A 17,376-nucleotide genomic window follows, 5' to 3' on the forward strand; every position below is an offset into this window, starting at 1 on the left:
TAAGTGGCAGCAATCGTAAGAGCTGGTTGAATTTCTTTAAATGCTCAGGAAAGGTGCTTCCTTTTTTATATTACTTCACATGGGATAGAGGGGATCATCCTTCTACGAAAGGAAAGGAAATCATGCTGCCCCGAAAAGGTGATGTACCATCTTACTTTCAGCTCAATATCTATTTCGTTATCAATTCCTATGAGTAATTGATAGTTATAATTCCCTTAATATAAACTTGTGACTATACTCTTGCTGTTTATGCTGCTGACAGAAGTGAGACGATAAGTTCCCTGTGCTTCTCAGAGGTCACTGACTGGCTATCCAGAGATTAGGACTTTGCAGTGTGACAATGTCCTAGTTAAGCAATAAGCCTCTTGTTTGTCTGACCAATGATGTCATCCTGCTCCCATCCTCACTGCTAATGCAGAGACAATACCATGACATATTTCAAACTGACCTCCTGAACGTTTCAGCACCCACTGCTTGATAGCAAAACAGCCGTTTAGACTTGAAGTGTCTTTGAACACAACATTCATTTAAGCAGCAAAGTTTGTTGTCCAATAGTCTTCATTGCTACATGCGCAATAAAACCAGATGTCACAACGTACAATGAAATTCCTACTTTGCTAGCCCCCAATGGCACAGAAATAAAGATTAAACAAAAAAAGCGATTAAACACAAAAGATAAAAGGTCAAGCTTACTAATAAAATAAAATAAAACATTATTTATGGTAGACATTCTAATTTTCAACCAAGCCTAAAATTATGAGGATTTTGGCAGAAAGCAAGTGGTAGGGGGCTTCATCAGGGGGTTTCCGACTACGATGTTAATGCAGCCTCCAGTACATAGCCGATCATAGAATTAAAGAGGTTCTGGCAAAATTGTCGATGCTGTGGATCAGCTGTTTTCAGGGGCCCCCTTTTAGCTTGGGGGCCACAGCCAACTTCTTCCTTTGTCCAGTCTGTTGCAATGTCCCTGGTTGTAGGATTGTGGCAGTGCATACAAGCATTCATTCACTATGAGAACAGAAAATAATTATAAATCAAGCTCATTGCTTGATCCATAATTTCTGACAAAGATTGATACACTTGATCTCAGGACCATCCTGACTGTTCACTCACTCAGTATCAAGCATATTTACTGTATCATTTTGGAGCAGTTCAGCCTCAAAGTTCATTATTTTGAATTGAAAAAGGCATTATGCGCAATATTTACTCAACTGTAAAATCTCTTTGATCCATAATTTCTGACAAAGGTTTGTACACTTGATATACAGTAAATATGCTTGATACTGAGTGAGTGAACAGTCAGGATGGTCCTGAGATCAAGTGTACAAACCTTGGTCAGAATTATGGATCAAAGGGATTTTACAGTAGAGTAATAGGTTTGCTCGCTCCGTATCATGCATTTGCCATACATTCTGTAATACGGGCGCACTTGAAATCAGGAAAAGACGAACGTCTGCTCACTTGACCGCAGTGTCAAAATGTCTGCTGTGAAAAGGGTGTTTTATCCTAAGCAGATGATCATTTGTGTTATTAATCCATGCAGTCACCCTCAACAGAGCTCTCCTTCATGAATAACTGAGAACACCTGTATGCACCCAAATCATTTACAGGCTTCACCTCAGACTAGTTTTTCACAAATAGCCACATGAATATGTCTGGATATGAACAGATGTGCACACAGTGCAGCAGCAGACACGGTGCTGGTGGACATATCACCACACTGGGCTGACTGACGCTCACTTTCTCAAGCTTTAGCCTGGATCTCTGCTGTAGCAGTTAGCTAGCGGTGCAGCTGAGGAGGCAGACCCAGGGAGCAGCGACGACCACTCCCTCCTCTCACACGCCTGTGATGCTAGCTCATCACAGGCTCTCTCCTGGTTAACTTCTGCCGCTGACACAACTCAGCCCAGCGAGCTGACAGGGAACTGTTAGCATGTTCCAAAGGCTCTGGTGCACGCACACACACACACACACTGACCACACAGGTGTTTCTACTGCAGCCTGGGGTTACGGAGTGAGCAGCCCGAGGTTCAATGCTCGTGAATTGTGGATAAACTTGTGCGGAGAGATGATGAAGCGCCTCCTCGCGTTAGCTGCGATGTGACTGATATCCAGCCCGAATATTAGCCCGAACCTCCCGAACTGCTTCGAACCCGCGTAGCGACAGGAGAGAGGGGTGAGTCACACAGTTATGAGGCGAGGTGTTCAGCACAGTGCGGCGGAAGACGTCCATGTTACCTTGACCTTGCCGCTCGTCTCAGGTCGCTCATGAGGAAAATGATCAGAGATCCAGAGGAATGAATTCCGTCAGTGGTGTTTAAGCTGTGTGACTACACGACATCCGGTGTCAGCTTTCAGAATAAAGGGCCTTCATTGTGCACTTCCTGTCTTCAGAATAAATGTGATGAAACCATAGACTGTATAGGATGAAACTATGATTCAAAAAACTAATAATAAAACACAGACTGTTTGAATAACATGGTATAGTTCTCATGCAAAGATTACTTACTGAATTACTTCTTACCACCACTCACCTTACTGTCTCATCTAATCTATTTTATTTTTACTATATTACTATTGGCGCTGGTTCTGCATTTACTCTGTACACACTTTATATTTTCAATTTCTTTCCTACACCTACTAATCTACTTTTTATTGTCTGTAGTCTATTGTTTATTGTATTTCTGTAATCTTGGATCAGCATTAATAAAGTCTATCCTATGTTACATAAATAGCATTTCCAGATAACATGTTATTTTAAATATGTTAGGCATTTTTACATGTACAAATATTATACGTCTAAAACAGTGAATTGTATATAAAAATATGAAATGGAAAAAATATATATTTTGTTACATTTTGTTTTATTCATCTTGGAATTCACAGAGTTAGACAGTGGATGCAGATATATTTAAGCCCAAAACCTGTCTTCTCATAAACTGCCATAGTCTCTCCATCCAGCAGATGGTAATTTCCCAGGGGTAGCGTGGGAACATATGGGATCCACTTCCCATGGATGACCATTCTGAGAGGCCATATTCAGGGAGGGCAGCACCACTGACAGATACCGGTGTTCATTCAACCTGAAGAGCCTGCAGCACATGTGAAAGCCTCTGTCTCGTCCTCTCTGGTTGACATTAATCTCACTTGTTCATTTTTTCCTTCAGCACCTGTCACTGCTTTTTTGGCTATCCAGGGCAGAAGTGCCTATATGTCAACAGTCAACTGAGCAATGGATATGATGATGCTGATGAAAGGTCTCCTCAAATTATGCAGTCATGAATGAGAACTCTTGACATTAAGGCCAAAAATAGGCACAATAAGTTACAGATGATTCAATGGTAGCACTGTTCACAGGTTAATTCATTGGATTTGTTTTACTTAAATGTGAAGTGTGGTAATAAAATATGTAGTAGATTTTTTAAATTGTCTTGATTTCGATTTTAATTATTTTGGTTTAAGATTAAAAATCAGTTGCTACAACAACGCCATTCTGAAAAAAGCACATCCCAGACTTCTCATTTTGAGACAGTAGAAAAATTCTTACCTTTGCAATAACTATGTGTTTTGGAAATATGTTAGCAGGAGGAGAGGCAACTGAAAAAGGTGCTGTGTGCTGCATCAGAAATCACTTGGTGTGTTCAACCACCATTATAAACCTACAAGGCCAGACTACAAAAGGCCTCACATCCAACAAACTGCCTTTTTTCATCATGAAAAGTATGAAGACAAGAACAAACACATTCCAGGGGAGTAGCCACTTATCCCAGAGCTGTAGAACACGGTGGCTCTGTAGGACACTCAGAAGGTTTGCAGATCTATATTTTCACTGTGCACTTATGAACTATATCTTGTGAGTGTCAACAGTTGATAATCGCTGCTGATTATTTCCCCACTGAACATATACATAGATGGAGAGATAAATAAATAATTGTAGAAATACATTTCTGAATCCATTTATAAATACATACATTATAAATAAATGTTGGCATGAATTAAACAATATTTGCAATAACAATTGTATGAATAAATGGATGGATGTATAATGGATGGATGTATAATGCAGGTTTCACATGTAACCTGTGTGGTCTGTTTTATTGTGAAAGTGTTACTCAGCTGGTGAAAACAGTGTGATGGCTATGGTTCGAACACCGTCTCCATGGAAACGTGCAACAAAACTCCTGCAGTGATTGTGTCTCTGGTCACTGACGCGTGGAAACCAGGGTTTACTGTGACTCCTTTATGCGCAACTCTTAGTCTGTCTGACTTATCGATCAGCCGCATTTAGTCATCGACCATGGACCTGAACAATGTGAGACGAGCCTCCTCTGCAGGATACCGCTTACCGGAGCGATCCAACGGAGCCAGGCCGACAATTACGCAGCCTCCAGCGGACAGGACGCGGCGCGCTAAGGGAGGAGACCCGGTGTGTGTGGAGCAGAGTCCGGCCAGAAGTGATCCTGCGACCCGGGACCAGCTGTGGAGAGAGCTGGTGTGGAGTGAGAGGAGAGGCCTGAGGGAATGGTCAGTGTGGACTTTGTTTTTAACACATCTCAAGGACTGGGCAATAAAATTACATCTATATGCAATTCAACAAAAGCTCAGTATATATTGATATACTGCATGTCTTTGCTTTGTGCGAGCTATATCCATTCATTTTTTAATGATCTCCCTTTGTTGTGTAGAATGTTTTGCTGTTTATCAAGTGTTTGTCATTCTCTGCTCATAAAGACTAGTTTAAAACCACATCCCTCACTCAGCAGCAGTCTTTAAACCCGAAAAACAATAATAATGTCACATGTATATGGACTGATGTGAATATTTTCATCTTGATGACCAGCCCAAAGCTTAGTGGACTCATCCTAACAAATACATTGTGGTCCACAGGGAGAAGAACTGGAGCTTTCTCAGGGACTATGATCAGATGGTAAGAAAAATGTTCAGATATTCCAAGCTAAAATTTACAACACAAAAAAAAAAGTGGACTGAAAACATTAAAAAACTGTCAATTCATGTCGTTATTCTTGTTTCTGGTTCATTCGTGTTACACAGGTAATGAATAACCAGTACAAGAAGAGAAAGCACGGAGAGAAAAACAAGCACCAACAAGCAAAGATCCGCTCATATTGGTTTTAATCTGTACAGCAATCAGCACCAAACTGATTAAATATCTGAAATGTGTAACAGCTACCAACAGAAACATATACGATACATAGACCCATATTTACTATCCATGTATCTATGTGATGATATTTGAATCTACTCTGTACACATTTTAGTCCTTTCTTGATAGATGAGACCAAAAAGTGAATTTATTCCAAAACTGAACATCACAGCAAACCTCTGCCTGTGCTTTGACCCCTGTGTCTCTGCAGGGACAGCTGAAGCCAGAGGAGCCATTGCCCAGCTACACATCGCTCTTCTCCGATCGCGTCCCTAACACCACCACCCAGATGCTCGGTAGCAAACTGTCCACTCCACTGGGGAGAGAACTGGTCAGACTGGACCGGCTGCTGCTCTGGTCTGGGAGCTATCACAAGAGCAAGAAGGATCCAGAGATGCTGCCCAGCTAGATCACTCTGGAGACGATCTAGGATCTCTGAACATCAGGTTTTATCTTTATCTCTCAGCCAGGACTCTGCAAACTTCACAAATATGTCACACTCAAGTGAGTTTACATTTACTGTTGTGGGGGTTTTAGTTTAAAGTCAAGTATAGACATGTACATAGAAGCCATATTTGCTGTCCTACATCAGCTAAGTTTCCAGATAAGTCAATCATTCATTGATCATATTTTAGTTCATACACAGAAACTGTGTAAGGTATTGTGTTAAAGATATTCACTCACCAAATAAAGACAGATGAGATGTCGGCAGATCAGACTCGTGTCATCTGAGCTCCATCAACTATTTAACCACATACTTGATAATTTAACAAGAGACCTAATCAAACTTGGATGAGTTTCAAGGTTGTATCGCCTCCACATTTCTCTGTTGTGTCTACTCAAAAAGGCAGGGACCCAGAAACAAGCAAAAGAAAGAACTAAATAGAAAACATAAAGCTTAAAAGTATGCAAAGGGATGTAGAGCTCAAAAAAGACAACATAGCATATCGAATAACATCAGCTCCATCGATCAATTTAACATTTTAATTCTTTTGTTTACTGATGCTGTTGGAATATATTTTATTTTGGTGATAAAGTGGTTTTATTTTTTTAGTTAAAAAAAGTAAAACACTGTTTACATGTTATTCAGGACCTAAGCCATTGTTCCACGGAACTTCACTAATTTTATTTTTGTGATTTTCAAAGAATGTTGTGTATCCACCTGAACTTTACAGGACAGGCAGCATACCTCGTGTGTTTGTGCTGTTGTAGCTGCCTGAAAAACACACCATATGATGAAATGTTGTTGTAAATCACTGCCCCTTTGTCTAAATTTGAATGAAAATGTTGTTGCCTGGGGAATTAGAAAAAGTGATCTTCAGATGATCAAAGTCAACATCTCACTGGAATAAAGATTTTACCTTTTTAAAGTAAACTGCGTGTATTTTTTGTAGTGGTAATAGTGGATAATAGCGAAGTTTTAACGAGTGGGCCACGTCTTCAGCTCTGTTCCTCAGTTTCTTTGGGTTTTTTAACCTTTTACTCAAAAGACACCAATTCCTGAGGAAGCCCACTGCAGGGGGATCAGACCCGAGTGCAGGGGTGTCGCTGGATCAAGAATTGATGACACAAAACTTATCGTGGAGACTGAAAAACACCCAGAACTCTATGACCACAAGTTTATTTCATTTAAAACTAGTTAAAAGATGAAAAACAATACTTTAATTACACCACATTTCTAACTAATAATAACAACATTTTGAACAATAATAGTGTCCCTTTGTCATAGTTTATTAAAACATCAGTGTAAAGGCTGAATGTGGAGTGATTCTAGGTTGAGTCTTGACAATGTGACAGATTATGTTTGACTTTGTTCTCGTGGTGTAGGTTCCACAACATTAAAGGACAGGAAGAGGCGAACAGAACACTGCGATTTCAAACTGTGCACAACGAGCCAATCAGATGCATGAATCAGCTCTCAGCGGATGTATGCGGAAGTGAGAGAGGATACCAGCTGGCAGGAAAAAATAAGAAAGGGAAGTGAAGAAGTCTGCCTTCAAATTAAAGGTGTCTAATTTTATTTTAAGACTTTTGCTTTTGTCTTACCCGTGATTTTGTTTTATACCCGCAGTTGCCTTAAAACCAATTCTGATTTTTTTCCAACCATGGCAATTTCACCAAACACACAATTATCGCAAATGTTGCACGAGATCCCATTTCAGGGTTACCTACTTTTATTTTGAAAGCGTAAAATGGAAGTTGTTTGAGAATGGTGTGAGTAGTCACTGCTGACAGTGCATCATCATCATCATCAGAAGCAGTAGCAGTAGCACATCTGGCTGTGAGAGTAAGAGTCCTCAGGGATCAGCCGGTGAACAGGTTGTGTGCGGACAGAAGATGGAGACGGACACGCTGTTGCACGTCGCTAACGTCAGCACGTTGTTTGTGTGCATGGTGCTGAAGTTCCCGCAGATCTTCGTGCTGATCAGAGTCAAGTCCTCCAGCGGAGTGAGCCTCCACAGCCTGCTGCTGGAGCTCACCGGGTAGGACAGTGTGTGTGTGTGTGTGTGTGTGTGTGTGTGTGTGTGTGTGTGTGTGTGTGTGTGTGTGTGTGTGTGTGTGTGTGTGTGTGTGGGATCACTTTGCAGATGATTAAATCACCGATGTGATGTCTTCCTGTTCACCAGTGTGTATCCCATGTGTAGAAAACCACACATCCAGACTCCGTTTAAAATCTGTCAAGTTGATCGTTTCCTTTTTGTTTTTAGGGGCGTGCATTCTCTAAACTGTGACATATGACCAAACACTGAATCCCTAGTACACGGAGAAAGATTCTGCATAAATTGAATCCCCCATCTGCCTGTTATAATTCTAATAAAACGTTTAAACTCTATTAAAGCCCAACCATCCTCCCTGACTCTCTGCGTCATGCACACTCTTTTTTTAGTAGATTAGGAGTTAAATAGGACATGAGCAGATTGTCTCCTGTATGATCACTGACTGAGGCCCACAACTCAAAAGCTGCCTCTTAATAAAGAAGAAGAATCCCACTGTGAAGGCCTAACATTCAATATGAGGAAAAAGAAACTGTCCTCTTGTTGGTCTGTTTGTCCCAACATCTGGATGAACCAACTGTGTTGCGTGATCCTAAATCACAGTTTTTCTCTAATGTATCTGCGTCCACTAGTTGTTCACGAGGATTATTTGGAGTTTAGCATCTGTGTGTCTGTCCGTCTGTGTAATTTCTCAGTGTCCTCTCTCTCCTCTGTGCCTGGCAGCAGCAGCTCTGACCTCAACGTCTCCACTATGTGGGTGAGCGATGGCCTGCCGTCATTGTGCATGCTACAGTGAAAGAGACAAGCCTTATCAGAGCTGCACTGGGCGAGACGTTTATCCAGCAATGCATTTGTTTTCTAAATATAAATTATAAAGCAAAGCTGTAGTCCAGAGGAAAAAAACCCATCCCTGGTTAAACATACATTCAGCCTTGTCCTCTCTAATGGATCTGTGGTATTAGGCATTGTCACTTTGTGGGAAGAATCTGGATTTACAGTGTATGACCACATATTAAAGTTGCAGTAAATCATGGGTTATTGCTCTGTACAAAATAGAGCCCAGATTAAATCAGCCGGCAGTCCGTTTTCATCGATCAACACGTCTGACTGTGAAATCTTTCCACCGGTTGGTGAGATTTTCAGATTCCTGACCTCTTCATTTCCAGCCTGTCCAAGGGGCAAAAAGCTGGAAATGAATATGGCAAAGTGCCACCATCGACTGTGCTTCTTGTAATGTGACAAGTCCTTGTTCAGATAAAACCCCTGATAAAATTCATAGCTAACTAAATGATCCATGTGAGTGTAAAACTCAAATCTGTCTCCTGAGCTGCAGTCGGTGAGAGAGATTTATTTTTATCATCCCTCCAGGATTTTGGGATTACACCTCTAACATGTGAAATTCCCTTGTGCAGTTTTCTTTCAAATTTCATGTTTGATTGTTTATCATCATGGCAACTTCACCTTGCATCCGTCACCATGCCTGCTCATACACACACAGCCTGTAAGCACATGCATCCAGCTGTACGTTAAACAGGATCTTCAACTGTGGAGTCTCTGAAATTGTTTCGCTCAAGACGAGATAAGATCTGGCTGAAAAAAACTCCTTCCAGTTTGTTTATTGTGCTTGGTGACCAACCAGTCTATCCGTTATATGACGCCTGAGCTTCAGCAGTGAAAATCCTCCTCACTACATTACTCATTGTGCAGTTTTTGTTGTGTTTGCTTTCGAACATGGCTCCAGTGTTTCGTTTAAATCAGCGCTGAATAAATAACCTGACACCATGTTCTGTTCTTCGCAGGTTCATTGTATTTGTAACGTACCAGATGTACTATGACTACCCACCTCCAACATACCTGGAGTATCCGATCCTCATCGCTCAGGGTGAGTCGTCTGACGTTATGTGATGTCCTTCAAAAGTGTTATTTTCAGATTTTACGTAATAAGTCAATTTTTAATAAACAGATTTATTGTCACTTCTATAAATTACAGCCAATTTACATACATGCAAAATATATTTCTCTGCAGATCTTTTTTTAATCTAGACTCCTTGATTAGTGTTATTAATGAATAGTGAATAATGTCATATTCAGAATAAGAAATGATCAAATTAAGACATGTCACACACAAGACACACGTCCTGTTGTTTTTTCTCAGTATTATTGACTTGCACGACAAATACCAACTTCCTGACGACAAATACCAACTTCCTGATGACACATAAGCACAAACAGGGAAATGTATTTGTTTAACCCTCCTGTTATTCTTAAATTTAGGGAATTGTTAACTTTGAAATGAATGTTTTTTCTTTGACTACTTAAATAAACCTTTAAGTAAAACACAGGCCTCCACTCACCCCCTTATACATCAAGAAAACCTATAAACTATAGAAAAAAATGCAAATCACCATAGATATTACTTGTTTTCAATGGATTTGTGTTATTTCTAGATACACCTTTTAGTTTTTTATAATAATTGGGGGGAAAAACAGTTTTTATAAAACCAGACACAATTTTAAACATTTAGAAAGATCTTGTTTTTAAAGCATCAAAGTGCCAGTTTTATGCCAATCGTTCATTTTAATGTACAGGTGACAATAAATCAACAGATAATGTGCATGGTTAATCAATAACTGATATAATGTGAGAACGCCATAGTCATATGTATAGAAACACTTTATAGAAAGTCTACAGACTGTGTTGAACTAAGTGAGAACCACAGCAACAGAATATGTTCCTGCATCAGAGCTCTGTTTATATCAACCCCACATCTCTGACATCTTAACTCTGGTGGGGTCACATGTCACTCCTTCAAAAGCAAATTTGAGTTGTGTTAACTATAAAAAATGTCTTATGAACAATTTAATGAGACAGTGAAAACATGTAACAGTATATCAGTGATCCATGAATGAGAAATTCAAAGCCAGCCCTGTGAAACGTGCAGTCAGTCGTCATTAACCCCGAAGAGCTCAGGGCGTGTTCTAACCTGTCCTCTGTCCTCAGACGTCGTCCTCCTGCTCCTTATTCTTCACTACAGCGGCAGCCTGCAGCAGAGCCTCATCTACACTCTGGTGTATCCTTCCACCGCACTGTTTCACTTCCTAATAGCTGATCATCGAAGAAAATCAATGACCCGTCGGCCTTTGCTGATTTTTTCTACGTCACGTGTTATTGCCTGAACATAATGTGTGCAGGTTTGTCGGAGGCTGGAGGCTCCTCACCGTGGAGAAGTGGATCATAGATCTGGCCATGGTAATAAATCAGTGCAACATCAATCTTAAGTCAGCATGTCAGAGAGTAAGCAGAGGGACGGTGTGTCATCAGTCAGGGGTAATGAGGCGGAGGCTTGAACAGAAAGTTACCCAGACATCATTGCACCTGCTGTATCCCCGGGAGATGTCCAGACCTTATAAATGCCAAGTAGTCCTGTTATGTGATGCTGTGAAGTCTGGAGGCATTTCCACATATCAGTGAGAGCAGTGACCACACAACACTTAATTCTCTTCCAAGTTTTTAGAAGCTACAGAAAGTTTTAGAGATTAAGCTCAACTCAAGCACTGCAGGTCATATTTTACTGAGACATCAGTAAAAGGTCTAGCGTGCAGGATTCAGCAGAAATGGAATATGATATTTATTATGATGTTTTCATTAGTTTATAATTTAATACCATTTGACTTCTTTGAATTCAAAGTCTAGAAGCGCATCAGACCGCGTGAAGTAGTTTGTATCATGATCCAGCAGAGGGCACTCACTGTGAGCGTGACCTTGCATGCTCCTATCAGTATTGTCATGTTGTTTTGCTTTGAAATTGGAGGAGGCTAGCAAGCAAAGCCATCGTGAGCAGACACCAAAGCATGTGACAAGCAGCTCTAAACTGCCGACGGCAGCGTAACAAACATAGGTGAGGCTGTGTGTTGACTTTGAACCATCTGTGGGCTCACCTGTTGGATTTCCACACAGCGAGGGCTGCAGAGGCTCCACACACAAGCGGAGCCACATCAAATGTGTTCAAACAAACTGCTTGTCATGTCAAATTCATTGAACTTGACAGCTTTTATCAGTGTGATAACAACTACCTAGAATTTATTTGACTTTTTAGTTTGACCCATGCCCCTTTAAGTAACATGGAGGAAGCAGGATTTATGACCTATACTGCAGACAGCCACCAGGTGGCGATTGAGACACTGGCTTCACTCTTGGGAAGCTGTCACGTTGTCCATCTTTTATATTGTCTGGGGTTCTAGGTGCTTGGAGAGGGAAGGTGACGTGAGGAGGTGTTGAGTTATTTGCATTAGTTCAGTCCTACACACTGAAACAATGCTCGGACTTGATCTGCGTGTCTTTCATGAGATGTATCCAGTCTGACCCCCTCTCTCTCTCCTCAGAGCCTGTGCACATTCATCAGTGCAGCCAGTAAGTTTGCACAACTGCAGTGTTTGTGGAGATCCAAGGACGCGGGGCAGGTTAGCGCCCTCTCCTGGGGTATGGCCACCTACACGTGTATGGGTGAGTGAAAATAAAACATCTAAACAACAGTTCAAATTTCCAGAATCAGGCCAAAGTCAATATCAATAGTTAAGCTGAGCTGTAGATCAGTTAATAAGACTTAGAAACCAGCATTTATCTCCAATATTCATTCTGTTTGGTGTATTTGTTACAGCAGCAGCTTTTCTGGTTCAGCAAGCAGGGGATCATGGGTAATATCCACCAGTCAGTTGTGTTTCAGTTCAGTGAGTGGGACGAAGCCCAATAGAATGAATCACTGTGTGACTACAGAGGGCGCTGTTGCACAGTAGACGTTACATAGTGTTGCTTTAACTCTAAAAACAGATAAACACTGGGCTGTAAATGCATCTGTAGAGTTGGATGAGGCTCTTTTATGTGTCCACATCCGCATTTGAAACATGATTGTAAAAAATATTCTTACAACAGCTTTACATTTTTATGTAATGTCATGGAACTAAACTATTTGGCAAGTCTGGAAAGTTTAAATAAAAAAATCATGGAAGGCTTTACACAAGCACTTTATCAATTTATGAGACTTTCCCCTTCTCCCTAAAGTACTGTAATGTTTAACTTCATGAATATGTATTGAACTATTTACTCGGCTCCTAATTTAATAAATTAGCAATTCAAGACTTCATTAATAAAATATCAGGCTCTCTTGGATAATTAGGAAGTCATTAACTCGGCTGCCTCTTTGTTTCAGCACGGATCTACACCACCACGGTGACAACTGGAGACACGCAGGGTAAGAGACTGAATTAGAAATGACTGTGGATCTGACGCATTCCACATAAGCATCCTTAATAGTCTCTTGAAAAAGATTTGTTCTCTAAATATCGACAGTCATAATTTTACATGAGTTAAAAAATGTTTTCATCTCATGTGGTTCTGGTGTTAGCTTTAACTCGAGGGAGAAAATGCTGTAACCTTGCAGTGTCCAATATGAAGTAGGATTTCATACACAGTAGGTGTTTCTGTGTTCAGTTAAAGTTTTGATTTTCATTAAAGGTATTTTTTTTTTACAAAAAGTAAAAAGTGCAGCTGAATGGGAACCTGGATATTGATAAAGGCCAATGGAATTCTTTGCATGCACAGTTCAGCGAAGTACTTCCTCTGGGAACTCACAGGAAGTAGAGTAAAAGACGTACAACCAGGTCAAGAATGTGAGCGGCCACTTCTCAAAACAGTACGAGACGTGAAAACTTTGGCTTCTTCGGTCTGTGGAGGCTGTATTTTCTGCAGAGGACAATCTCATGATTTAACAGAGTGACTGAAACTGTTAATATCTATTCACTAGTTCCACAAACCTCTGTCTTTCTGTCTGTCTATGTGAAAATATGGCAAACCCTTCATCTCATCAGCTTCACACCTGCCATGTGCATTGTTAAGTGCCCAAGACAGTGCAGTGCGAGTTTGCTATGGTTTGGACATGCGATACTTGGATATTAATAAAAATGGAATACACAGGCGATCTGCAGCAGTCAGTGGGGGCGGGGCAGTGAACCTTCAGTCTGAGGACAGTTGAACATGTCCTCTTGTACGTCATTATATAAACTACAGCAGCAGTCAGCAGCTGTGTTAGACCAGATCATTAGAATTTGACCCAGACTTCTGCTTGTTGATCTGTCATGGCAGCAACATTCCTCATTAGCAATATGTTTTGTTGCTGCAATGCTTTATTTCAAGCTTTTATTTTGAAAAGTTGTGAACTTCGGTATGAAGCTTGTGTCGATTCCTTATGTGAAAAAAATAACACCTTTTAGGAACAATATTTCAAACTTGTATATAAACCACACATGTGAACAGTAATGACGTAAGTTCAGTTTCATTGTATGAAAAACATTGACCATAAAATCTTCACTGCAGATAAACCAGGTCGGATGAACACAAAGTTTTCTGACTTCTCTGCACCACAGATCATTTATAGAAACCTCTGCACACAACATTCATCATCCATTCATGTTTCGACCGTCACTGCACTTTAAATGAAACCCTGTGACCATGTTAGGTTTTCATCAGAGGCAGAAACGTTCACTTCAGCAGCTTTTCACAGATCCTCCATTTATCAGCACAGTTCACTGCATCGATGGTTCATGGTGAACACTTCCCATCGTTTTTTTTCTGATTAACTCTGCCTTTGTCACAGTTCTGGTGCGGTTCATCGTCATGACGCTGCTGAACCTGTGGGTGCTGCTCACCGTGCTCCACTACCAGAGGCGCAGCCGCGGCTCCAAGAAAGACGACTGAGCTCTAAGAGCTGGATCCCGAGTTTATTCAGGGTTACTTTGGAATCAGGCCCGCATCGACAAACGTGACACCGACAGGTCACATCAGTCGTGCCAGATTGGTTTGGAATTCTTTCCTAAACATGTGCTTTTGTACTGTTTTTTTATCCCAGTGTTTAACCTGCACATTTACTTATTAACATTCCAGTGACTAGTTATCTTCTACATCTGTAGTGAGAACAGAGAGCAACGATTCTTACTGTTAGTGTTAATTATTGATCAGCAAGAGCCAAGGACATCTGAGATCTTCCCACTCAGGACAAGGAATACTGTATTTTAAATAGTTTTTATAAATGTGACGTTCATTTCTGAACTATTTTAATAAATCAAACATTTCAAAGTGTTACACTGTGGTCGTACTTGAAAATCCTGGAGAAATAATCTGAAACCAAAAGGCACATCCATGTCTTTATTGTTGAAGTGGTTATTATTAAAGAGCTGTTTGGTAGCAAACATGCAATCTGGATGTAGAGCCCTTAAATACAAAGTGGACAAGGCTGTATAAATAATATCATGTGCACTGTATGGCATGTAAAATATATACTGTGTATATTTATAGGTATAAAACATGCTTCTTGGTTAAAGGAGAGCACTCAGCACACACACACACACACTCACACACACACTCACACCCACTCACATAGTTTACTCTCCAGCTGCTATATAACCCACATACACACAACAATGTGCCCAAACTCAGAGTTTGGTTACTTTTAATACAAAAATATCAGGACAAACACTTAAAAAAAACGTTCAATGGAATAGTGCTGCTCAGTATTTGGACTGATGGGACATGTTTGCATACCTTCAATGTTTCTGCTTCTCTTTGATAAATTCCCCTCGTTTCTCACTGTGAGGAATGACTTAAAAAAAAACTAGGTTTAACAGGTGGAGGCCTGTGGGTGACAGCACTCAAGTGTGAGGCCTGAAAAGGCAAAACACATGCAGGTTCACTCAGAGCAGTTGGTGATGAAAGGAGGCTTCAGTCAAGTATATTTGGAAGTAATACAATGCCTGTGTGTCATCTCTGGTATATGCCCAGATGTACATTCAAAAAACATCAACGGAGCCGAGCTCGGATCAGAGAAGCATGAACGGTGCACCCCCCCCCCCAGAATTCAGTAAACATCAACCCTCAGAGCCCACAGTGCAGGTTTGATTATGGGATTGTGAGGATCTCCATCTAATGCCATTCAGAGCAGGATTGTGTTCACTTGTAACCGTTACTGGAGTCACGACAAACGACAGCAATCCAGTGATTCAGAGCGCGCCACAATCAGAAATCTGAATGAGAGGCACTCCGGGAGTAGTCTGCTCGAATCCGCGAGGAATCACACACTCCTTCCCCCGCCTCGCTGACTTTCCCAGAAGTCACAGCTTGTTCGCTCTTAGTACCTCATTCAAGTTTCTGCGACCCAGTGTGGACACGCCCCTGAAAGCAGAATGGTGAGAAGCAGGAAGCTACAATCAATGTTAAAGAGTTTGAATAAGTACAGATACTGTATCTGGGATCAAGCTCAACTGTGGGTGGACTAAATACAGAATTTACTATCTTCTGAGTGTAGTGTTCCCCCATTAAAACCGTAACAATCATTTAACACACAAAAATGTCCTTTTTCTTATTTGGCCACGAGATTTCCCAAAAGCGGAGTCGAGAGTTTTCCTGCTGGGTCCTTAACTCAGGCAGCGTGTCTTGGTGAGAAGTGTTGAGGTAAGTATATCCCCTTCTTGTCAGCCCTCGAGTCGAGTTTATAAGAGCTCTCTCGTGTTGTGTGGGATCCGAACGTGCTCCTCCAGCTCCCTCCCCTCAGAGACACTGATTTGTTCTCGTCTCGGCCTGGGAGAAGACTTCAGCTAATAATTCGACGGCTGAAGTTTGATGAAAAGGGAAAACAGACTTTGTGACTGTCACAGGCTGAAGCAGGACAGGGGGGGGGTGAGGGTTGTGGAGAAGTGATGTGGAGTTCAGTGTGCTGGTCTGCAAACAGAGCTTTGTATACACAGTCTTTGATTTAGGAGGAAACACATCCCACCACCTCGAAGATGCACCACACTCCCAAGCAAGGTTAACTGGAAGAGGAGAGACAAACAGATGCAGGGTTAGTACAAGAATCTTGAAAGAGAAGTCAAGAAGATTGAAGATTTAAATGACATCAAGTAAAGAACCCTCCATCACTCGTTCTCACTTTCATCTGTCTTCAGACCTTCTACAGTTAATCTATGAACTTGATTCCCTGGTGTCTTGTTGACAGGCGTGTATGTGTAAGGTCTGGACCCAAGTCCTTTTTTTCATAGACACCATGTCAATACTAACGTTGAAGTGTGTTGAATCTGATGTGAGAGATTCTATTTCTGGCCTTGATCAAATTACACTTTTTAAGATTTCAAGTACAGTCCAACCACTTCAGGATTTTTTTTAGGCCAGTACTAATATTTGAGACTCATATTAAATAAATATAAATTGAGAAAAATAATATTATTGGCTGAAATCTGTTTAGATGTCCTTGGTTGCTTTCCTTTACAAACATATCAGCCAACACATTTGTAACAAGCTAAACCCACAGGTATATCAGGCTCTGGTGTAATAGGTAGAGATATAGTATATTTTATAATTCATCAATTTTACTGTAAACAATTATAAATTAACAAAATGTTTAAATCCTGAGAAGATGTAGTCACTTGCACAAATATTAAAATTGAATTGATAAATGAACCTGTATAGAAGTGAATACAAATCTGTTTTCCCCCAGAGCAAAATGCTTCCCTGTCAAACAACCAGTAGTGAAGTGACCCCAGTTATCAAGTGAACAGTCAAATGTGTGTGCGCCACCACCACAAACAGACAACCAGGACTGTGTCCCCACATTCACAGCAAAAACACCTCTTCTCAGGAAACAAGTTGTTTACAGGAAAACATGTGACTGAAGGA

The 17,376-nt window shown here is 40.8% G+C and overlaps 4 protein-coding genes across 10 annotated transcripts in view; 2 read left to right on the forward strand and 2 right to left on the reverse strand.

Moving 5' to 3' along the window:
- Nucleotides 1-2,358, reverse strand: part of LOC109628256 (CAP-Gly domain-containing linker protein 4) — a 31,777-nt gene extending 29,419 nt beyond the window's left edge. Inside the window, exon 1 of one of the 3 annotated variants that reach the window (XM_020085277.2) lies at nt 2,239-2,358. The gene's annotated coding sequence lies outside the window, so the exon portion shown is untranslated. Of the gene's footprint in view, nt 1-1,740; nt 1,761-1,978; nt 2,000-2,238 lie in introns of those variants that run through there. The other 2 variants (XM_069535303.1, XM_069535304.1) reach the window with 2 other exon arrangements.
- Nucleotides 2,359-4,165: 1,807 nt separating this feature from the next.
- On the forward strand, nt 4,166-6,539 carry cimip5 (ciliary microtubule inner protein 5). The gene is made up of 3 exons (XM_020084807.2): nt 4,166-4,524; nt 4,888-4,927; nt 5,376-6,539. The coding sequence occupies exons 1-3, from the start codon at nt 4,298-4,300 to the stop codon at nt 5,571-5,573; spliced, it is 465 nt and encodes a 154-aa protein (XP_019940366.2). The 5' UTR covers nt 4,166-4,297; the 3' UTR covers nt 5,574-6,539.
- A 760-nt stretch (nt 6,540-7,299) lies between these two features.
- slc66a3 (solute carrier family 66 member 3) lies at nt 7,300-14,793 on the forward strand. The gene is made up of 7 exons (XM_020084982.2): nt 7,300-7,647; nt 9,459-9,541; nt 10,660-10,729; nt 10,851-10,908; nt 12,042-12,162; nt 12,866-12,907; nt 14,309-14,793. The coding sequence occupies exons 1-7, from the start codon at nt 7,502-7,504 to the stop codon at nt 14,407-14,409; spliced, it is 621 nt and encodes a 206-aa protein (XP_019940541.1). The 5' UTR covers nt 7,300-7,501; the 3' UTR covers nt 14,410-14,793.
- Nucleotides 14,794-14,842: 49 nt separating this feature from the next.
- rock2a (rho-associated, coiled-coil containing protein kinase 2a) overlaps nt 14,843-17,376 on the reverse strand; it is a 33,528-nt gene continuing 30,994 nt past the window's right edge. Inside the window, exon 32 of one of the 5 annotated variants that reach the window (XM_069535301.1) lies at nt 14,843-16,517. In XM_069535301.1, the coding sequence (XP_069391402.1) occupies nt 16,514-16,517 (4 nt within the window). In that variant the 3' untranslated portion in view covers nt 14,843-16,513. The remainder of the gene's footprint in view (nt 16,518-17,376) is intronic. The other 4 variants (XM_069535297.1, XM_069535300.1, XM_069535298.1 and 1 more) reach the window with 4 other exon arrangements.

This window comes from Paralichthys olivaceus, chromosome 12 (assembly GCF_024713975.1).
Source record: "Paralichthys olivaceus isolate ysfri-2021 chromosome 12, ASM2471397v2, whole genome shotgun sequence".
NCBI classification, from domain to species: domain Eukaryota; kingdom Metazoa; phylum Chordata; class Actinopteri; order Pleuronectiformes; family Paralichthyidae; genus Paralichthys; species Paralichthys olivaceus.